Below are 23,394 nucleotides of genomic sequence, written 5' to 3' on the forward strand. Positions count from 1 at the left end.
TGTAGTTTGTGTTCATTTGTAAAGTGGACAGAAGGCGAGGTATTAACAGCACTCTTTTTGGGAGAGGCTGAGAAGGAAAGTACTGGAAAATATGCCAAAATGGTGGTGTGTTGAGAGAGGAGGAGACTGTTATTTCTTGGTCACACCTCCCTTTTTCGTGTCGTCAGAACAAGTCCTTGGTTACTCTCCAGGCTGGCCCCGTGGGCTCCCCGTGTTTTCATTAATGATCCGCTTCTGCTTCCTGGGGCGGGCACCTTACAAGCGATAGAGGCAATGAACACATATTTTTGGTGAGCCGTGGCCCTCCCCTATCTGTGTGAGTGCGTATAGGCAATCTCTTGTTTATAGGAAATGGTGCAGAATTGGGGAACTTTGGTTTGGCTTTGGTCGTTGTGGGAAGTGGGACAAAGTAGGCAGGTTCCATTGCTGGTTCGCTCATTGGATCCCAGCAGCATGCCGATGAACCCAAGGTCACTGGACCCTCTGTGTGTGGGCCAGCCAGCTCTGCTCTGCTGGGATTCCAGACCTTGGCCAGGAGGCTGGGCAATGTGTGTCACTGGTCGCGAAGCAGATAGATTACCAGACCCAGTAAAGGAACTCAAAACACAGGCGCTCTGAATTGTAGACTATAGCTACATGAGATAGTGTATGAGATAGTGGATGTGATAGTGCAGCAGAGGATTTGCACAGTTTAGCTTTTAAAAAATTTTCTTTGAGGGGTCCCTGGGTGGCTCAGTTGTTTAAGAATCTGACTGTTGATCTCAGCTCAGGTCTTGGTCTCAGGGTCGTGAGTTCAGGCCCCATGTCGGGCTTGACGCTATGCTTGAGGCCTACTTAAAAAAAAAAAAAAAAATTTTTTTTTTTTTTTTTGAGTAATAGGTATGTGTCTACCAAAGATTGTAGGGAAATACAGTAAAATATAAAGAAACAAAAATGGCTTGTTCTCCCATTATTGACTGGTTTTACTTTAGGATTTTTCTCTTTTTCACATTCTCTTGAATTCCATGGTCCTGTGGACTTTTCTCCCCCACGGTACCCCCACTCTTTTATTCTCCTTTTCATCTTGTTGTCGTTGTTGTGGGTTTGGGCCTTAAAACGAAAGTATACCTTAAAACCTCTGTCCTGTGTCCCTTCTTCTTATCCTGCATGCCCATGGAGGACGTCCTTCGTCCCAGAGTTCTGGCCCGAGTTTCAGATTCATATATCCAAGGGTCCACACCACTTTGAACTGGATGTCTTCCATACTCCGTCATGAACTCAACACGTCCAGTAACGGACGTCCTAGTCCTTGCCCCCAGATCTCCTGTGTTCCACGTCTGTCCCCCTTCACCCCGGGCCCACCTCTTCCATCTCCCTCCCTAACTAGTCCCTCACCCCAAACAGTTCTGCCTCCCTCCAATCTCAAATCTGTTGACCTCTCTCCATCCTTCTCCCGTACCATCCTGTTCAGGTGACCCACGGAACTTTCCACACCGCTGTACCGACCGTGCCTCCCCCACAGTCCTTGCTCTGCAGGACAGGACAAAGGGTAACCTTTCAAAAAATGGAAATGTGCTCTGTCCTCCTGCTTAAAACCTTTTCGCTGGCCCCCTTGCCAGATAGCCTCCAATGCAAGGACTTTCTGCTGGAGAACTCTGCTTTCGTCCTTCTGAGCTGCGTTCGCTTCTCTACGCATTCATATCATCTACCATCTCGGACACCAGGCTCTGGGAACAGGCTTGGCATGGCTTTGTCTTGGGGAAAACCGGGACCGGGAGCAGGTGGTTAACTGCTCGGCGTGTTAGATGGCGGTGCGTGGACACGCCGTGCCTTGTTCCGTGTTTGGCATCTGGAAGCCCTGTTTCAGCTTGCTTTCCTGCCAGACGGTGGAGGGTGGCCCCTTGAGAGAACCGTGCGTGGAGCACATTGCGCAGAGGGAAGAACATCAGATTTCTTCATCGAAGATCACTGCTTCTGGGGTTTGTCAGGTTGGTTGTGTGTGTTATACTGGAGATGACTGTGTATAGGGCCCAGTTTTAAAAAAGTGCAGTGAATCCCTTTTGTAAGATTTCAAGTCCTGGTACATTGCAATGTGGGATTTTCAGAGTTGGGAAATCCCTGGGAGCCAGGACACAGAGTGATGTCTGGATATCCTGGTGACTTACGTGTGGGAATAGTGGCATAGATAGTAGCCATGTCCCCTGCTTCATTTTGGGTTTGTTTTGCATCATTGTCCAGATAAACTAAACAAAATGATAAAGGATGGAAAAGGCCCTCCATTACTGTAGTCAGTGTTTGTGTAAATGTTAATCCCTAAGAAATAGAATGTTGTCTGCTCTCCTGTCTTCCAGATCCTCTCTTCTCCCGCATTCTGCCTTCTTGATGTTTTCCATTTATTGTTCTTTGGGTGGGGGAAGCTTGTTCTTCAAAGAAACACGTAGATCTTTTTACCTTCTCTAAGATACAATAAAGTCTTTTGTGTTTGTAATCACACAGAAGCCTTTTAAAATGTTTAGATAGTTTGCTTTCATACAGACACAAAACATTGACTGGGTATTTAAGTGTTTACCAGAATGTTTGGAATTGTTGGATGCCGGCTCTGTTTTTCTTTTTGCTGTCTGTGCAGGGCACAATGAATCTTCACTACTCCCTCCCAGATAACGGGTTATCAGTAGCTGAAATCGACGTGGAGACTCCTCAGAACACCTGTTTCTCATAAACTTAGAAAGTTGCAAAGAACCATAAATACCATGGCCCCTCATTTTCCTGTTTAAAAAAAAAAAATGACAAAGTAATAAATACTCCGGATTTTTAAGGTATAAAAATACAGAAGTACTTGTAGCAAATAATTTAACATTCCCCTCAGTCTCTCATCCTCATCCTGTTCCAGAAGTGTAATCAGAGTTAATGACCGAGTATGCATCTTTCGATGCACTTAGATACGGATAAAAATGTTTTGTTGATTTGTTCCATTTCAACTTGACAATAAATCTTAAGTCTTCATGTCAGAATATGTAGTAGAACCTCATTCTTTTTAATAGCTGTATAGGCCTGTATAGTATTACATTGTAGAGAGGTACAATAATAGATTTTATTTCCCACTGATGTTTGAATTATTTTCAGGATTTTAGCTGTTCCCTAGTGATCCTGCAAGAAGCTACTTTGCATGTAGAAACAGGTGTGCGGTATTTCTAATAAAACAGTAAAGTTGCATTTTATACATTTGACTTGTTAGAATTTAACCATCTATACTGTTATATAATTAAAACTGTAAAATTTTAGGGGCGCTTGGATGGCTCGGTCGGTTAAGCATCCAACTCTTTTTTTTAAAAAGTTTTTAAAAATTTGACAGAGATCATAAGCAGGCAGAGAGGCAGGCAGAGAAAGAGAGGAAGAGAAGCAGGCCTCCTGCTCCATCCCAGGACCCTGGGATCATGACCTGAGCGGCAGGCAGAGGGTTTAACCCACTGAGCCACCCAGGTGTCCCAAACATCCATCTCTTGATTTCAGCTCAGGTCATGCTCTCAGGGTCATGATATTGAGCTTGGCCTCAGGCTCAGCTCTGGGCATGGAAGATTCTCAAATTTCATTTTGTCCATGTGTTTTTGGGGATATATGTACATCAGTAACTATAACTTATGTTTATGTATTTTAAGCATATTTGAATAAATGGACTACATATACTTGAACAGTTTATGGGATCATTAAGGTGGTTTTGTTTTTTACCAAAAGGCATTGTATAATTTACCCTTTAACTCTAGAACCTGAGTATGATATAAAGATTCCTAGAAGTGGAATTTCTAGAGGAGAGTGTGTGCACTTAATTATTTGATAATTCTGAATTGCTCTGTAAAAAGACTTATCAATTTATAATCGCATCTGAAGTGCTCATTTTTCCATATACTTTCCAACATTAGAAATTATCTGTCTTACTTGGTGATCATTGGCTGAAAGAAGGTATTTCATTATTTTATTTTATTTTATCTTTATTTTTTTTAAAAAAGATTTTATTTATTTATTCGACAGACAGAGATCACAAGTAGGCAGAGAGGCAGGCAGAGAGGAGGAAGCAGGCCCCCTGCTGAGCAGAGAGCCCGATGTGGGGCTCGATCCCAGGACCCCGAGATCATGACCTGAGCTGAAGGCAGAGAATTAACCCACTGAGCCACCCAGGCGCCCTGGTATTTCATTATTTTAATATTTATTTTTATTAATGAAGTTACCATTTTAATGTGTTCACCGGCTTTTGGTCTTTTAAACAATTTGCTTTATTGAAATTCCTTTTTTCTATTAAAGTTGTCGATTCTCAGGTGGTCTTTATTGTAAACATTGTCTAATACATGTATTTTTGGAAATATTTTCCCTAGGTTTTTTTTGCTTAGGCCCAAATTGCATTGTTGCTGTCAGTGTGACTATGTTCGTAAAAACCCATGATTATCAATGGGGTGGGGGGGAGAACTAATAACAAACTTAAGTAAGGTGGCCAGACAAGATAAACACAAAATCACAGTGCCTTTTTTTTTTTTTTTTAAACACACCAGTGAAAGAAAGCGGTGTACCAGCATACTCAGTTTAGAAAACATAATGAAAAAGATAGTTTTTTTGTTTTTTAATATTTTATTTATTTGTTTTTTGAGAGAGTGAGGACACTATCAGGGTGGTGAGGGAGAAGCAGGCTCCCTGGCTGAGGAAGGAGCCCCACGTGGGACTTGATCCCTGGACCCGGGGATCATGACCTGAGCTGAAGGCAGACGCTTAACCAGCTGAGCCACCCAGGTGCCCCGAAAAGGTAGTATTCTTGATAGCTTAGTAAAAGCAAATTTGCAAGAGCTACCTGAACAATACTGTATTCTGAAGGATATAAAAGATGTGGGTAAATGAAAATAAAGACTATATTCTTTGGTGGTTATCATAAGGTCCATTTCTTCCAAATTTACAAATTAAATAAATTTTCAAAAGTATTTTTAAAAGAAGTTGACAAATTAGTTCTGGAGTTTAGCTGGTCTTTCTAAATGTATATAAAACCAAGAAAAGTTTGAAAAAGAGCTATGAAGGGAGGACTTTCTTCACCAGACACCAAAGCCCAACTCAAAAGGTTAAAAAAATGTTTTAAAGGTAGTTTTGAAATAGTATAAAATCACTAACGGAGGAGCTTGAAGGCTGGGGAGGTATGAAATGACTGGTTTAAGGTCACAGAGCTAGGTTAGGGACATTTTTCATGAAGTATAAAAGTATTTCTCAGTTTCTGAACTGATTGTGAGTCTAACTTTTAACAAAACTCCATTTGGGGACTTCTAAGAAGACCCTGTATTTTGGGAAATTATGCACTCAAGGAATCAGCTTAGGGACTTCAACCAATTGGGCTTGAAAGTTAGAAGGGGAAAACGCTTGTGCAAATCTGCCAAGTCCTTGTGTGTTTCATATTCTGGCATTTTCTCTGTGAATGCAGCCAAATAGTTCAGGGGTGGAAGGTAAAGAGAGTCCTGGGGCTTATCTAGGAACAGTAGGTAGGAATGTGTTAGAAACTTGGGATCGATTGACAGCCTAGTTAATATTCTAGTGATATTGTGAGTTAAAAGTTTAAAATACTTGTTTGACGTCATGAAAATGGCCAATTTCAACTTTTTCTTCTATGTTTTAAGCTTGTGTTGTGAAGATGAGTAAAATGTACACAGAAGGGATTGAGAGTTTCAATTACTTGTGTGAAAGTGTGGCCCGGTTTGTTTTGTTTTTCTCAGATTTTTGAGTGTGGGGTGAGCTGGTCAGCTGCCGAAGGTTCGTGAGCTGATTGCATCGAGGGTGGGGCTAAGGGCGGAAACCTGTTTAATCACAGACTCACCAACTTCCTGGCACTAAGAAAGTTATCACCACACAGCAGCTCCCAGGCTAATTTAGCTTTAGTTCTTGACGGGCACATCTGTAGCCAACGTTTCCAGAGTAGGGTTCTTAAAGAAGTTGTAGGTATTCTCCGTCTTCCTCTTTTTCTTTTCTTTCTTTCTTTCTTTTTTTTTTTTTAGATTTTATTTATTTGACAGAAAGATCACAAGTAGGCGGGGGGGTGGGGGGTGGGGGGTGGGAAGCAGGCTCCCTGCTGAGCAGAGAGCCCCATGCGGGGCTCCATTCCAGGATCCTGGGATCATGACCTGAGCCGAAGGCAGAGGCTTAACTCACTGAGCCACCCAGGTGCCCCATCTTCCTCTTTCAGACAATCCACCACTGCGTGCGTGTGGAGATGTGTTTGCCATTAAAGATTCCTTTAAGTACAGATGTCCTCTCCATGGACTCTACTTGGTAGATCATACAGATCTACCAGATGATTTTTTGAGAAAATTTACGCATACCTACTATGTGCAGTGCCCTCTAGACAACTCGTGAGCTAGGTGGAAAGTATTAAGCCTAGGAAAGACTAGGTGCTCTAACAGATAGTTATCCGTGGGCTGGAGATGGAAGAAAAGTAGCATTTGGGCTGGGATGTGTTAGGATTATCCCCTGTTGTTTGATATGCAGATCTGGGCTCTGTTGAGTCACAGGTGCTCCCCGGTGCTTCCTTTAGGGGGAACTTACTGTACAAAAGAAACTCCAGTGTCTGTTTCTGAATAAGTTTAGTCCGATCTGAGGGTAGATCCTGGAAATCCTTCCACTTGAGCTCATTGTCCTCACTTTTCTTCTGTAAACACACACCCAAAAAGTCATAGGAGAAATAATTTAAAAAAAAAAAAAAAATGCCCCTTCTTTAAAAAACAAATGGGAAGACCGCAAGTTTGTAACGGTATCCGCTGACTGTTTTGCTGGAACAAAGTTACTTTCTCAGTATTGTTCCGTTTGTGCTGGGTGCACTCAGCACAGCAGGGAATCTGGTTTGCTGCAGTGAGCCCCTTTCTAATTCCCTGGTGCATTTTGCAGAGGTAACTTATCTGTTCAACTGTCCAAAGTCGGGCTGAAACTAGGACCTGGCTCGGAGGCCTCCTGGCAGTGAGCACTTGAAATGTCCATTAGGCTCCCCTGCGCTTGACCTTCGTTGAAATGTCCATTAGGATCCCCTGCCCTTGACCTTCATGGCTGTGTTAGCAAGAGCTGTTCAGCCTCCCATTGTGGCTCTTTTATCCTGGACAACCGAGTCTCCCTGAGCTTGGCTGTCTGGCTTCCTGGCCTTCCAGTTCTCTCCACCAGAGCTCTCTCGTCCCTGTGCCTGGAGATGCAGACTCTCAAACCTCTGCGGTCTGTGTCCCTTATCTGTCCCTGTGTTCCGTCACCTTGTGGATATTTACAGGTCACGAGCTCTGCTTTAGTTTGGAGACCAGCAGGGCTGCACTTGGCACCTCTCTGCTCGTTGTGGACGTCACCTTTGGTTGCCTAGCTCCCTGCCGGGGGACTGGTGAGGACCGGTCTGCTAGGGGACGGCTGGGAGGGGTTCTCCGGTGTGGGTGAGGCTTGGAGGGGAAGGGCTGAGGGGAAACCTGCTGTTGGAGGAAGAGCCCCTTCTCGTTCCTCTGTACATTCTCTTCCTTTTTCCTGTCCTCTCTTTTTAGTTCTTCATTCCTGCTTCTGTCTTTGGCCCACTAGGACCACAGAATTGGTGGAGTAGATTGGTCAACGAGTGAGGGACTAAGAGAACATCTTAGTGGAGATTTTCAGGGGCCGGAGTCCCGCAGGTCAGCTGAGAACGGCAGGATGGTGAAGGGTTCTCATCGGAGCCGCGTTTAGAAAATTGAGATGCGCTTCCTTTGCATTGCCTCCCGGTGCTTTGAGCTTGGGAGTCCGCCGCTGTGGGTCTTGAATGCGAGTGTCCTGTCCTGGCTGTCCTTTATTAGCTGTGTTAGCGTGGGCAAGCTGCTTAATTTCTTCGAGGCTCGTTCTTCCTGTGTAAATGGGGATTAACAGAGTCTCCGACAGAGGGTTGTACACGGATCGTAGCAATAACCAGACGAGCACATGCCCCAGCAGCACGTGCTGAACGTGTTCAACGTGCACCGCTGTCCGGAAAGGGCTCATGGCCCTGCAAAGTGGAGGAGAGCAGGTTATTGAGAAATCGGTCAGTAAGCCTAGAGCCTGTGACCTTGGACATCAAATCATAAATTCGGCCCTGAAAGTACGTGGTTATGTTGGATTCATAACAGGTTCCGAGCCTTGTTAGCTTGCTGGCTGGGGACTTCTAATCTCTCCATCTGTTTCTTCATCTCTTTTGAAGAGAACGAAGATAACGTGTGCCTCATGGAGTCCTCAGGTAATGTGTACAAAATAGGTGGCCCAGTGGCACAGAAAGTGATCTAGGAAGGAAGCTCTTGGACTTTACAGTAAACAGTAAGGCATGGCAGAGGACCAGCCACTGAAGCTGTAACAGAGATCACTTTACTGTGCCCTCTGTCCTTGGAACCGTGGCTGTTCTGCTTCCAGAATCTTCGACCGGCCTGCATTATTTTCCCAGAGAGCAAACACACAACGGTAGCATCAGCCCGTTATTAAATAGTAATGCTTTCCTCCGCTATTACTTCAGAAATTTCAGTCCTCCCTCAAAAGTTGAGGCCACTCCATTGCTCAGTATATTGCAGCATATGTGACACGAGTCTTACTTTGTCTGTATTCTCTGCTCCGGTGATCTAAAGACATGTATGCAGAATGACTTTAATTTCTTTCTTTCTTCCTTTGACAGAGATCACAAATAGGCAGAGAGGCAAGCGGGGTGGGGCAGGGGGGAGCAGGCTCCCCGCTGAGCAGAGAGCAGATGGTGAGGCTCGATCCCAGGACCCCGAGATCATGACCAGAGCTGGAGGCAGAGGCTTAACCCACTGAGCCACCCAGGCGCCCCCCAACTTTAATTTCTTAATCCCTACCATCCAGCATGGTGATGTAACGTGTGCTAGGAGACAATGACTGTCTCTCTAATTTTGTTACCCAACTTTCCATTACAGTTATTTGCACTGTGGTGATTATTTTTGGTGTTTTATTTCACATTGGACATTAGCTCTGGGTACTCTGTTTATAAACTCTGTTTACGAACATGCCTTCCTTCTCCGTTTTGTTGAAATGGCTCATTCCCTTAACAAAGGGAATTATGGTATGATGAGCGTATAAGTCAAATACAATACCCTGCTCTAAACATTTTACAAACATCAAGTTACTGAGTTCTGGTGACCGTCCTCTCAAATGAGGCACAGCTAGGGTTCTCACTTTATAGCTGAGAAGATGGTCGCGAGGGTAGGTACCTTGCCTGAGCTCACCCCGCTTCAGGATGCGGCTGGGGTTTGAACCCAGGCTGCTGTTGACGCCGGCACGGGTGTCCTTCACCACCACTCCGCTCCCCACTGTGCCAAGCACACAGAGAGCTTTTCTCTCTTTGTCTTTTGCACGGTAACGTTGTCTCTTATTGCCTGGACCATGCACGGTTTTCCAGATGGTGGCTGGGAGCTGAACAGCGATAGAGTGAATTCTAGCAACAGGAGCATTACATGTTGAAACGCTGGTGACGTGTGATGTCACGTGATGGTGATGACCGATGTCGGGCCAGGTGTTTGTGTTCCCCCAGGGGGCCAAATTGCCAACCTGGAAATAAGGGTTCTTGGGTTCAGACTCCAGGGTGATGATTATTCCTCGGGAGGCAGCCATCCTTTTAATCTTGTGGTAGAAAATTAAAGTGAGTTTCACTGAAGTGTGGTTTATTTTAAAGTTTTCTTTTAAATATTAGTTGAGAAGTTAATTAAGTACCGGGTCTGTCGATCCAGCTTCTTGGATTTCTTCACTGTGTTCACCATTTAGAGGGACGGTTTTCCCTAGGAAAGTTGGGCTAAATATCAGAGTATCGTATCGGTAAATCCTGACAGCTGGGGTTCTCAATCGGGGTAGACTTGCATCATATCACCTGAACAGCATTAGGCAGACAATTAGGAGCTTGTATCTGAAATGCCTTTTTTTTTTTTTTTTAGATTTTTTTTATTTGACAGAGATCACAAGTAGACAGAGAGGCAGGCAGGGAGAGAGAGGAGGAAGCAGGCTCCTGGCTGAGCAGAGAGCCCGATGCAGGGCTCGATCCCAGGACCCCGAGATCATGACCTTGAGCCGAAGACAGAGGCTTTAACCCACTGAGCCACCCAGGCACCCCTAAAATGCCTTTTGAAGAGAGTCTGAAGCTAAAGTGTCTGTCCGAGTTTCAAGGAAGCTCCAGAGGGAAGGAGGGCTTTCTCACTTTGCTTGCAGTGGTGTTTTTTGTTTGTTGATTTTTCTTAAAGTGTCTTAGGATTGCCCCAGGTATTAGAAGTTGCCTAGAGGTCTGGCTAAGCCTGCTTGAAAGCAGTGATTGTTTTTTCTGTCTCCTGATCCTTTGGAGAATCTGGTGAAACGCACAGGTATTCTCCCCAGAAACCACACTCACACTGTAGTGCTCCTGACCCCTTAAGGGCCACGCACGTAGGCTGCCCAGTTGATGGCAGTTTGTCCCCGGGGACCAATGTACTACCCAGTCACCTGGCTGCCCCCTTCTGCCAGGGATTGCCTGGCTCCAAAACTCATCTGAGTGGTCAGTTTCTTGCACTTAAATATTCTTGCTTGTGCCCCAGGACTGTCTGTATCTTGGATTCTTCTGGACTCTGAGGAAGCGAATCTCAGAAGAGAAGGAAAAAAAAAAACCCTCTAGCCCTACTACGTATTGTCCCTGTAGGAGAGCGCTGGCAAGGGGACCTGCTCTCTAGCCACCGTAAGCCAGACGGGAGCCAGTGCTGAAAGGGGTACGGTCAGCCAGCCTGTAAAAACTCCCCGTCCCTGCCCTGCCTCCCCTCCCCTCCTGCGACACCGGATTCCCCGAGCTCACTCACCTTTATGTACCTTGGCACATGCTGTCCTCTCCCCGGAGTGCCTCTCCCTTCTTCCTGCAGCCCAGGAATGCCCGCTCATCTTTCAGTACCCGGCTCAGTGGAAGCCTTTCTGCGCTCCCCAGCGCACTCTCCCCTCTGTTGCCACAGTGATTTTTTTTTTAAAGGCCTGGGTTACAGCACACATATCATGTTGTAATTATTTTTTTATGTGTTTGGCAGACTCCTCCATGTGTAAACCAAGGGCTTGTCTTAATCAGCTTTGATCACCCAGCGCGGTCAGGTGCTGACTCGGCTTGCCTTCCAGCATTTAAACAGGTGGGCGGGCGGTGGGGTTAGGATGCCAGGATTCAGACTCCCGACTTGGTGACCTTGTGATGAAGTTACCGAGTCGTCTTGTGCCTCTGTTTCCCCCGCTGTAGGCTGGAAGGGGAGGAGAAGGTGGAGTCGGTGTATATTGTCATGCCTGGCACACGGCAGGATATTCGAGGGCTAATCACTGTGATGTGTAATCATAATGTTAAGTAGTATTAAGTGAGTGGAAAAACTCTTAAAAATAATCCAGCCTAATTGGAGGTAACACTAGACTTGTAGAAGTTTAATAGATTCTGTGTTCTCCAAGTTTAAATGCCAGTGTAGGTCAGATAAATGAACCAAGCATTCGTAAGGCACCCCAAAGAGGCTTGGTGTAGGACCTGTCCCTACAGCCTGTTCGTCTCTTTGTATTAACGTTAACAGTCATCTCTTTGAGGGCTTTAAGCCATTTAGAAGTAGGTACTATGGGACTATAACATACCCCTTTTTTCTAAGGAAATACAGTACATACTATTTTGTTAGTTTAAATGTGTTCAAAACCTTGTGTTTTTCAAGTTCCTTTCAGAACCGCCCCAGCAAGCTTTGCAAAGTGTGGGGGGTCACCTCCATGGGTAGCCCCACAGGTAGCTCTGTTCTGTGGGAATCCGCAAGAGACCATCAAACACATTTGTTTCTGCTTTTAAGACAATGAGAGGTGGTGAGAAAAAGACCATGGAAAGAGTTCTTAGGCTGTTTAATGTTGTAGGGAGGATGGAGGCGTCCCACTGAAGTCAGGACTGTAATAATCCTATATCAGAACTGGAAGGAATTTCACTAGTCCAGCCTCTTCTGTTACCAGTGAGGGGACTGAGGTCCATAAAAGATGGAGTGAGTTGCCATCTAACATTGTGTTGTGGATGTGGACTCCGTCTGTGCCATCAGCCCTCATGTGGATTCACGTGGATGGCCGTGGTGGCGGGGGAGGTGGAGAACAGCACATTGGGGTGCCTTTGGTCCGCTTTCTGTGCAGGAGTGTCTGGCTGTCTTCAGGCACACCGCTGGCTTCTAGAAAGCTTTCTTGGATTCCCCAGGCAGTATCTCCTTTGTGCTTTCAAAACTAAATTGTGCCTAAATTAAAAGTCGTAAAATCTAGCCCTCCTGGAAGGGTAGTTTTCCCTTTTTTTTTTTTTTTTAAAAAAAACAAAACGATTAAGTTAATGACAGTGTTGGAAGCCTTAACCATACCATCCAATGATTGATATACATGTCCCCAAGTTTTTGTAGTGAAATACAAAACAGCCTATAATCTTATTTTGTAATCAAAGTTTAACCAATTTTAGTAGGTCTCCATACATCCTTAAGCAACTGGGTCATCAAGTCACCCAGCAAGGTCCCTTTTGTCAACTTCCTGCAGCCATCTCCTCTCATGGTTTGGCTTCTTGATGTCTACATGGTTTCAAAGCTCAGCAGCCCAATAAACTGTACTATTCTCTCCAGGTCTCCATGTTTTTAAAAAAATGGTATACATAATTTTTTTTTTTTTAAGATTTTATTTATCCATTTGACATAGAGAGATCACAAGTAGGCAGAGAGGCAGGCAGAGAGAGGGGGAAGCAGGCTCCCTGCTGAGCGGAGAGCCCGATGCGGGGCTCGATCCCAGGACCCTGAGACCATGACCTGAGCCGAAGGCAGAGGCTTAACCCACTGAGCCGCCCAGGCGCCCCAAAAATGGTATACATAATTTTGTCAATTGTCTCCTTTCTCAAGATGTCAGTTTGTGCTTTTTAAGTCTATTTTAAAGATTTGGCGCAAGTGGGGAGGCGTTGGGGGAGAGGGAGGGGAAGAGCATCGCGCAGATTCCCCGCTGAGTGTGGAGCCCGATGAGTGGTTCAATCCCATGACCCTGAGGTCATGACCTGAACCTTTGAAACTAAGAGTTGGACGCTTAATCTAACCCTGTATTGTTTTTAAAAGTGAAAGAGGGAGGGTACTTTAGGAGAAATTAAATAGTAACTTATAAATTAAATGCCTTACCCCTACTAATTTTGATTTCTAAAACCGTACTTTAGGTTTTAGCTATAGAGAACGTATGCACAGACTTGGCAAATTTAAAAAATGTGAAATTCCGTACGTCCCTTTGGCACTGTTGACGACGTAGGAGACAATCCTACTTATTGCTGTATGGCTGTGGTATCTCTCTAAGAGAACAAGGTGCATGTCATGATTTTCTGCGGTCATTTGGATCCAAAGTGTTTGAGAACCAAAAGCAAAGAAGAGGCTTCGTAATGTGTATTCCTGAAATCTACTTTTGGGGTACATTTTTCAGATCTTAGAAAATGAATCTTTTTTTTTTTTGGTTAAGATTTTAGTTGAGAGTGAGAGAGAGGACAGGTGAAGGATGGGCAGAGGGAGAGGGAGAAGCAGGCTCTCCGCTGAGCAGGGAGGCCGATGCGGGGCTCCATCCCAGGACCCTGGGATCATGACCTGAGCCATAGGCCGGTGCTTAACTGACTGAGCCTCTCACTGAAAACCAGTCTTTAAATGAGTCACTAATTTTTTTTTTTTTTAAGATTTTATTTATTTGTCAGAGAGAGCGAGCACAAACAGGCGGAGAAGCAGGCCCCCCGCTGAGGAAAGAGCCTGATGGCGGGACTCGATTCCAAGACCCTGGGATCATGACCTGAGCCAAAGGCAGCGGCTTAACCAGCTGAGCCACCTAAGCGTCCCAAGTTCTTAATTTTTGATCCGTTCCCCCAGAGTACATTAGAAAATATGTACCAAGGAACAGAAATGCAATAGTAACAGGGTTTTTCGACATTTAAAGGCTATATGGAGAAAATTGTGTTTGAGCTGCAGCAGCTCTCTGTTCCTCATTGGGTAGGGTGTGGTAGTCCACAGAGAGTGGAGCATACTCAGTAAACCAGATTTGTGGCCTGTGTCTCATCTGTATTGTCTCGACTTTGGTATGGATGTAAGTGCTATGAATTTCAAAAATACCTCTCTTCGTTTATTCTAAAAAGATACAAGCACCTACCGTGTGCTAGGCACTGTGTAAATGTCTAAAATTTAAAGACTGACTAAGGCTTTTAAATGAGAGCAATGAAAAGTGAAGCAGATAATTACAGTGCAATAGGTAAGGAAGTATTTTTGTAGGATTTTTTTTTTTGACTTTTAATATATATTTAAAAGTGTTTCTAAAAGGAACCAAGGCCTGCTCCCACTAACTTGTATCTCTGCTCTTTCAATGATAGTTCTTGTCAGTATACTTACTACTGATCCTACAGTTCTGTTGTATCAAGAGCTAAGATTTTTTCTTGGTTTAATGTCCCAAAGATCACTTCTTTTTTTTTTTTTTTTTTTTTTTTTTTAAGATTTTATTTATTTATTTGACAGAGAGAAATCACAAGTAGATGGAGAGGCAGGCAGAGAGAGAGAGAGAGGGAAGCAGGCTCCCTGCTGAGCAGAGAGCCCGATGCGGGCCTCGATCCCAGGACCCTGAGATCATGACCTGAGCCGAAGGCAGTGGCTCAACCCACTGAGCCACCCAGGCGCCCTTTTTTTTTTTTTTTTAAGTACCAATCTTACTTGTTAACATAACTTGACAGGAAATCTTATGTGAAGGTCTTCAAACTCTCTCCAATAAGAAAGTAACTTTTTTTTTTTTTTTTAAATCCCCACTGTTTCATGAGATGCTCCAAGTCTTTGGTTAGATGGAAAATGGCAGACCCTTTGCCTGCATTTCATCTGCATTGGTTTTTTTTCTTGTTGTTGTTTGGTTTTGTTTAACTCTTGAGCAAGAGGTTGTTTCCTGGACCTCTGCTGATCCTGGTGCTAACCACAGAGGTGCTCACGACTTGTTTCGATATCCTTTGGGCATGTTGGTAGCAGGGCCTACTTAATTCCTTCCTGGAGTGAAATGTTTTTATCCCACAAAATTATTGCCTTAACTTGTGTCATTGGTGTGTTTTGCCTTCCTATCAACCAAAACCACTTCCTTAGTTCCTGTGACTGCAACAGCCATCTCCACGAAGGGAGTTAGAGTGGAAAAAAAAGGGGTGCTGTGAAAGTTGGGTAGGCTTCATTAATACAGTGTGAGAACGTAGTGGGCAGGTCTGTGAGGGATGGTCTACCACGGGGGGATAGGTATTATAATAAGAGTAAGAACAGCTTCTGGCTCATTCGAAACTTAACCATAGTTTAAATTCATTATTTGTTGCTCACTGCTTTATTCTTCTTAACATAAGGCAAGGAATAAATGGGAAATATCGTTACACAGTTTTTTCTATTTGGCCAAATTGCAACACAGGAGAAAAAAAGAAAAACGCTTTAGCTTAGACATTCCATTGACCCAAGAAAAATAACACACGCTCTGAAACAGCTTTTCTTTGGAGAGCTAGACTCTTCTGGAGTCTTCCCATGTGGATCATTCAATAGAAATCCAGTGCAGGCTTCTCCTCTAAAATGAGGATGTCTTTTGCCTAAGAGTTAGACAGACCCTTCTTTCAGTATAGAAGCCAGATAAGCTGTCCTCCACTGATCCAAATAGCCAGCGGCTTCACCCCCACCCCACCCCCAAACTTGACTAACAACACAGCAACATAATTTTACCGTTTAAAACTTGGCTGACCCAAACATGAACTTGCAAAGAAAACAAGAGTCATGACTAAAAGAGATTCCTTTTCTTTCCGGGGCCTAATTGAAGATGACTTTCCAGAAGTTGGAAAAAAAAAAAAAAAAAAGTATTCTTCCAATGGCCACTTAATTGTGAAACAAAATAAACACCTACACGGAGGTAAAATACAGAGTTCTCTGTGTTCGGATTTTAAAACATCCCCCCCCACCCCTGCTTTTTTTGGGGGGGGAGGGGAGGGTGTGTTTTCTCTTTCTAGGGTTGTCATACATAGTTGGGAATAATTGATAGGGTTTTGTCTGAGGATTATACTCTGTGAATTTTAAGGGCAATGATTTAGGAATAACTCTACTACTCTACTTCTTAAAATTTGCCTTGTTAAGTTTCTCACAATACCTCTTTATTCTGTGTGCTCTGGGGATTCAGGACCACCGAACGGTGCTCCCGAGACTCTTAAGTCTGGTGGGCCCGGCTTGTGGGCTCTTGCTTGTTGCACGGACCCATAACCCCTCCTTTCATGTGGATGCCTTTCCAGACATTTGAAAATGTGATCCTAGAGAACTGGAACAGTTTCGAAGAACCATAAGACACTATTTAAGGTAGGACAGCCGAGTGTCGCGCAGGCTTGAAGTCAGATAGGCCTGGGTTTAAATCCACATGGTGCTTTGAGGCTTTTTCTTTGGGTGAAATGAGCCTTATGTGTCCCATTTGTAAACCGGGAATGATTATCTTTGCAGTGGCGGCATCAGCGGGCCGATCGTGGGAGCGAGTGTATTGCATCGGATCGGATCAACTGCCCAGTACATGGGCAGTTCATGGAATGGTAGTTTTGCTTTAAAGTAGGCTCCATGCCCAACCTGGGGCTTGAACTCACCACCCTGAGATCAAGAGTTGGATGTTCCACTGACTGAGCCTGCCAGGTGCCCTGGTAGTTGTTTTTATGGTTGACTCGTAGTAAGCGATGATTTGACCTAAACTTCCATGTTCTGATTTTTGTGGTTGTATACTTGAGTCTTGTCACATTAAATATTCTGTAAGTGACGCCTTCCAAGTGAGTTCCTACAAGAAAAAGACGACTGAGCAACCATGAATGTTAAGCGGTCCTAGACCAAGAAGGAAAAGTGAAAAAATTGGGAGTTCTGAATCCGTAAGTCACTACTTGTCTAAGCAGCAGAATGAGGGAGCTACATTAGATGGTCTTCAGGTTACCTTCCAACTCTGAAATTCTGTGATTGGTATTAAGTCTCGTAATAGAACTGGGATCTTTTAATTTCCACGACTCTTAGGAAGTCAGTTGTATCCAGGATTATTGGAAGAGTGGGGGTAAGGGGAGTTACCGTCCGTGATCTTTTGTGCCCACTGAGAACAGAAAGAGAAGTTGGTGTTTGATGCTACCATGTTTGCCAAAATAGGAATCACAACTCTTTCCTATCCCGCAGTTTAGTTCTCCAAGTATAATTTTTTTCTATTGGCAAGCAGTTTATGAAATTCCATTTAACCAGCATCTAAGGGCCCTCCTGGGGCAGGGAAAGGAAGACCTTTCCATCCTCAAGGAGTTTGGAATCTAAGCAAGGCTGAATGCCATAAAATGGAAAATGTCCTAAAACACCTTTCTAAGGGATGAGTTTCCAAAGACACATACCCATGTGGTCCAAGTGCTTGCTAACTCCTTGGGAAGGTGCTAAGTGAGTTACATGCTCTCTGGAGGCCTTTGAAGGTGCGCTGCTCCCTGATTTGGTTAAGTCTCTTTCATAAGCAATATAGACCTTTGTAATCCAGTAGTACTGGTATTTCATGATCTATGACTATATAAGTTCAAAGCCTTTGCTGTAATTTAGAATTCCGTTATATCAATAATCCTCAGGAAGCAAGAGTACTGTGTTGGTGATACACACAGATAAGCGGGAGGTGAGGGGTTTACAGCAGCCAGTGGGGGTGTGCATGCGTGTGTGAGTGGTGTGTGTGATGAGTTAGAGAAGATGCCACATCAAGAATAATCTTGGGGCACCTGGGTGGCTCAGTCATAAAGCATCTGCTTTCGGCTCAGGTTATTACCCCAGGGTCCTGGGATGGAGCCCCACATCGGGCTCCCCACTCAGTGGCAAGCCTGCTTCTCCCTCTCCCACTCCCCTTGCTTGTGTTCTCTCTCTCGCTGTGTCTTTTTCTCTGTCAAATAAATAAATAAAATCTTAAAAAGAACAATCTCGAAGAGGTTTCAGAGTTAAGTCATTGAGAGAAAAAGAACCTTTGGTGAGCTTATTTAAGTCAGCACTGTATTGATCCAAGACATAAATTTTTTGGAATATGGGTAAATACAGGGAGGGAACAGCCGTTCCTCTGACATTTCCTTGAATCCGTATTTGGAATTTCTAATAATTATCCCCATTTTTTTGTTTAAAGAAGATAATTATCTATAGTAAGATGGGCTACCTTGGAGCATAGAAAGCTCCTGGCACCAGGAAATGCTTCAGAGTTCACAAAAAAGTAACTAATTCATTATCTCTCTCAGGTCAGGACTTCTGTTCACTTTTCTAAAATTCTAAACATTTCCTGGTGCCTGCCAGGAGCTTTCTGTGCTCCAAGGCAGGTAGCCTATTTTTACTATGGATAGTTCTAATGGTTATACACTCTGAAGACCTATCCCCGACTTCCATTCCACTATTTCTGCGTAGTTGGCCAACTACATAATAAACCTACTCAAATTTCTTATGAGCCTTTCCCTCCCCTTCCACCGCCCCCCCACCCCTGCCGGCTTAACATCTTTACTTTCTTCAACCATTTACATATGCCACAGTTTCCAGTTTCTTCACAGACCTGATCGCTCCTGTCTGGGTCTCCAGCTTGTCCCTGCTAGTCTTGAGCACAGCTCTTCTGTGTAGAACAGGTTGGCCACCATCCGGTTTCTTGAAGGTTATTGTTACTTAGAACTACATTAGTTCAGCACCTGTCCCCTTGTTTTCCCGCTTCTCCAAGGCTGGGCTGTGTGTGGTTTGCCACAGCTTTGCATAGTGCCCTTGCATTCTTTCATGCAGCTATGGTTTGCTTGTGTTTTTGGTTTTAAAAAGAAAGATATAGATCCATTATATTGCATTGATAATAGAATTGGATTTTATACTAGCAGAGATCCTTGCTCTTGGGCACTTCTTAAATGTTTACTGAATATCACTGAGTAAGTCATGAACCTTTACATGTTTACGATCCTTTTAAACGTGTAGCAGTTTGACCTAGAGTTGCCAGGATTATAGATCAATTTTGAGAAAATTGATCTTCTCAAATCCTGCCATTTGGATAAATAAGTTCACTTCAGAAAAATTTTGCATTAAACTGTTTGAATGCACTTAAAAAATTTTGTTCTTACTGAGGAAATGACTTACCTGTTCAAGTTTGTCTTTGAGCACAATTACAGTCTTCATTCCCGTCTTCCCTTGCCGATAGTCTGTTTTTGGTAAAATAATAATTATCAGAGTTCTCTAACAGTCTGTAAGATTTTTAAGCCGACTGCTAGTCATAATATTTCCAAGTTTAGGGTTTTTGTTACAACTTTAATCAGGTACAGAATATAACTAGATTTCTTTTCTGTCCTACCTGAGCAGTGAAGTAGAACCAGAAGTGGATGGTGGTTATTGTTGCAAGAATTAAGGAAAATGAGAGCAGGCATTTTATCCGAAACTTTTAACTAAGTAAATTGGTTGAAAAAACCCCTGCTCAAGCAAAAGTGTAACCTGATTACCTTTTACAGAGGAATATGGAATTACTATTTACTTCTGCAGTTGGAATTACTTAGTTCTTTATCCTAACACAGGAAGGTAAAGGGAGAGGCCTTTTACATACAGATACTATATTGTTTTATCTTTCTATATTTTTACTCCCTTTGCATTAATGCTATTCTTTTTTTTTTTTTTTTTTAAAGATTTTATTTATTTATTTGACAGAGAGAGAGATCACAAGTAGGCAGAGAGGCAGGCAGAGAGAGAGAGAGAGAGGAGGAAGCAGGCTCCCTGCTGAGCAGAGAGCCCGATGCGGGACTCGATCCCAGGACCCTGAGATCATGACCTGAGCCAAAGGCAGCGGCTTAACCCACTGAGCCACCCAGGCGCCCCAACATTAATGTTATTCTTAGATAGCTTGGATGTACCACAGTTTAGGTTAAGTTTGTGTTCTGTCTTGAGCTAAGCCTAGGAAGATGTGGTCTTGTTTTAAATTTGGGGTTTTTGTTTTCGTTTTTGTTTTTCCCCAGAGGAGGAATATCTGAATTTACTTAAGAAGTATCAAAAATTGTCTGATGCTATAGTACTAGGGGTTATTTTGGCCTGTGTTATTTTAGATGAAGTTAACGTGAGTTGTAGTCGTAATCCACAAGGAAATAATGTTTGGAGGATAAACTTTGTGTGCATCATTTAAAAGCAAATCTCTTTAATCATAAAGCCAAAAGGAAAGGATGTGTTCTTTTTTCCATGTTTCCTGTTGGATCTTAAAGTGGAATCGGAGGAGTCATGAATTGGCAAATTCCAAGAAATGAAGAAGTAATTTAGGTCATAAAGCAAACTCTTTTCCTTTGAGAGTCCTTTCTGAGGATAGCATAATGATGTAGAGGCACTGATTTTTGATTTACAAAGAATCTTGGAGCACCTGAGAGAGAATCTTAGGCTGACTTTGTAGTGATTGTCTCAAAAAAAGGGATACAGTAGTAAAATCTTTTGATATTCTGAAGATCCTTTACTTCTTTCTTTCTTTCTTTCTTTTTTTAAAAAATTTTTATTTTTGAAAGAGGGGGAAGAAAGACTCTTAAGCAGGCTGTGCTCTTGATGCGGGGCTCAATCTCATGACCTTGAGATCATGACCCGAGCGGAAATCAGGAGTCAGACACCCAGCTGACTGAGCCACCCGGGCGCCCCAGTCTGTTTTTCTAAAAGGGGAAAAACGTTCCTCCTTAGAGTTAATCTCCCATTCATGTCTATCTTGCTAATTCAGTTCCTTTTGTAAAATATAACTTAAAATTTTTAATTGTGGTTTTAAAAATGTGCCATCTTAACAATTTTTAAGTGTACAGTTTAGTCAGTGCTAAGTGTGTTCACATTGTGCAACACCTCCGGAACTTTTTCTTGCAAAACTGAAACTCTATACCTATTAAACAACTCCCCATTTCCCCTCCCCTGCCCCTGGCAACCCCCATTCTACTTTCTGTTTCTATCAGTTGGTCTACTGTAGATATCTTTTGTAAGTAGTGTCATACGTATAGTGTGTCTTTTTGTGACTGGCTTATCTTAGCATGATGTCCTCAGGTTCATCCATGTTATAGCATATGTCAGAATTCCCCTTCTTTTTAAGGCTGAATAATACCCCATTGTATGTAAATACATTTTTCTCTGTCCATTCATTTGTTGAGGAGCATTTGGGTTGGTTCCATCTCCTGGCTGTTATGAATTATGCTGCTGTAAACATGAAAGTGCAAATATCTCTTTGAGATCCTGTGTTCAGTTCTTTTGGATGTATACTCAGAAGTGAGATCGCTGGCTCATAGGGTAAATTCTGTGTTCTCGCTGGCTCATAGGGTAAATTCTGTGTTCAGTTTTTCTGAAGAATTGCCATACTGTTTTCCAGAGGGACTGCTCCATTGATATTCCCACTAAGAGTGCAGAAGGTTTCCAGTTTTTCTCCATCTTCGGCTACCCTTGTTTTCTGGTTTTATTATTATATAGTAATTGTCCGTTTTTAACACTAGCCATAATCAATTTTGTAGTTTCCAGGGGTGTACAGATGGGATATGTGTGCCATCTAAAAAGCTAGAGTTGTAAATTGTTTGTAATGTCTGCTGCAGATATCCTTGTTTCTTGATGTTCAGCACAGCCAGTATGGGAATTTTTAACCTAGATAGAAAAAACTGGAACATTAACTAAAGTTGCAGATCTCAAACTTGGCACAACTATTAAGCTGATTTTTAAAAAAAAAAATGTTCAGTAGAACAGATTGTGGGGAAAGCATTTTTCATGTCATAAGGGTTTACAAATAACAGGTGAACATAGTCAATGCACTGGGATGCTTCCTGCCCATTAATGGAAATTCTCCAGAGACCGGACAGTCACGAAGATGGATAAGGTGGTGGATCTTTTCAGCTCTCTCTAGCATCTCTAGCATTTCACTTTTTCCATCAGAATGCCTGTTTCCATCCTTTCTCTGTTTCAGAATCTAGGTAGTAGCAAAATGTTTCCTTGCTGTTAAATCAGTGCGATGAACCCTCCAAAAAATGAGAGGGAAGAATCTAATGTTTTACATTAGATTTTGATAAATCTGTCATCGGTAGTTCTTACTTTTTTTGTATCCTTTTATACTGTTTGAGAAATAATGTTATGATCTACCTCCAGCAGGTTACACGTATTAGAGAATCAAGTAAACTTGTGTAGAGTCATAAGAACATGTAAGGGCTAACACTTTTAAATAGTACTTTTTTGGGACCTTTACTATGCCAGATGTTCCCTCTGGTGATCTAGGCATAGGTCAACCAAAATATGTAAAATAATCTCAGCTTCTTTACGCTCCATTTTTCTTTTTCTCTGCCTCTCCAGATGCTAGTGGCTTTTCACCTTTGCCCTTCATTTTGGAGGACTCCTAAGCCCCTGCCTGGACAGGTTTTCCTCCCTCGCCCCATCTCCTCTGACCCTGGCAGCCCCAGAATGCGGATTTGGTGTCGCTTTATCTTGGTTCTCCAAACCTTCTTGGCCAGGCACAGCCTTGTCCATTTTAATTACATTCTTCCCTCCCCCGCCCCTCTGTCTTCCTGGAACGCTTCCTGTCTTGACTTGACGCCTGTTCCTCGGTCTTCATCTTGCTGTCCGCTTGTCTCCGCCTGCGGAAGCCCCCCTCGTGCGTGCAGCCGGCAGCAGGGGCGGAAGTGGGGCCTGGTGCGCAGCTCCACTTCCGGTAGCTTCGCCTCCGTCCGCCGCCATCTTGAGAGAAGGTCAGAGGGCGGGGAGAGCCCAAATACTTGTAAGTGTTTTATTCAGGCCTCGTTCAGGGGGAGGACATCTGGTCCCAAGGATTTCAGGTAAGAAGTGCAGACCTTTATCCACTCAGTTACCAGGTCAGAGGTCAGTGTTTTGGGTGATGCCAAAACATCACCCCAAACTGGGGCTTCTGAGGAAAGACTAGGCAATTAGCTCATGCTCCTGGTGCGGTGCCTCTTAATCATTAATTTTTTTTTTTCACTCTAACTTTCTTGTAACCCTGTATTAAAGTGTCCATTGAAACCTGCACTTGCGACAGTAAGACGATGAACACAGCCTGTTCTTGGACACCCTGGTTCAAATAGCTGTGACAATGCCACTTCAAGCTCCGCTGTTTAATCACAGCCCAGATGTGGAAGAATCTGCTGCGTGGATGTTGGTTATTTAAAAATAATAGGGTGACTTTGCCCAAAGTCTATTTTTCCTTAAAATGCATTATTTTCTTTTTCTGAAGCGTAACTATAGTTTTTAAAAAATTGATAAAATAAAAGGACTCCTGCATGAATTTTGGTAATCATGGCTGGAGAAAACCAAAAGCCTCACTCATCTGTGTGATGTAAAAAGAAAAGTCTGCACAGGTAATAGGTAAGAGTCCAGGCTTTGAACGTCCTGAGTCGCTTTAATACTTAAAATCGTTGTGTTGTTTTTGTTTTGTTTTGTTTTTAACTTTGGGCAGGTTTCTTAACCC

General features: G+C 43.4%; 1 protein-coding gene across 8 annotated transcripts in view; it reads left to right on the forward strand.

Annotated features, from left to right (window-relative positions):
- The window catches only part of RBPMS (RNA binding protein, mRNA processing factor), a 171,691-nt gene that overhangs the window by 22,778 nt on the left and 125,519 nt on the right, over window positions 1–23,394 (forward strand). The window contains exon 1 of one of the 8 annotated variants that reach the window (XM_059156335.1): window positions 1,556–1,967. The exons of the other annotated variants lie outside the window; for them this stretch is intronic. Within the exon in view, the coding sequence (XP_059012318.1) occupies window positions 1,785–1,967 (183 nt within the window). The 5' untranslated portion in view covers window positions 1,556–1,784. Of the gene's footprint in view, window positions 1–1,555; window positions 1,968–23,394 lie in introns of those variants that run through there. 8 annotated transcript variants of the gene reach the window in all.

Source organism: Mustela lutreola, chromosome 18, assembly GCF_030435805.1.
Source record: "Mustela lutreola isolate mMusLut2 chromosome 18, mMusLut2.pri, whole genome shotgun sequence".
Taxonomy (NCBI): Eukaryota; Metazoa; Chordata; class Mammalia; order Carnivora; family Mustelidae; genus Mustela; species Mustela lutreola.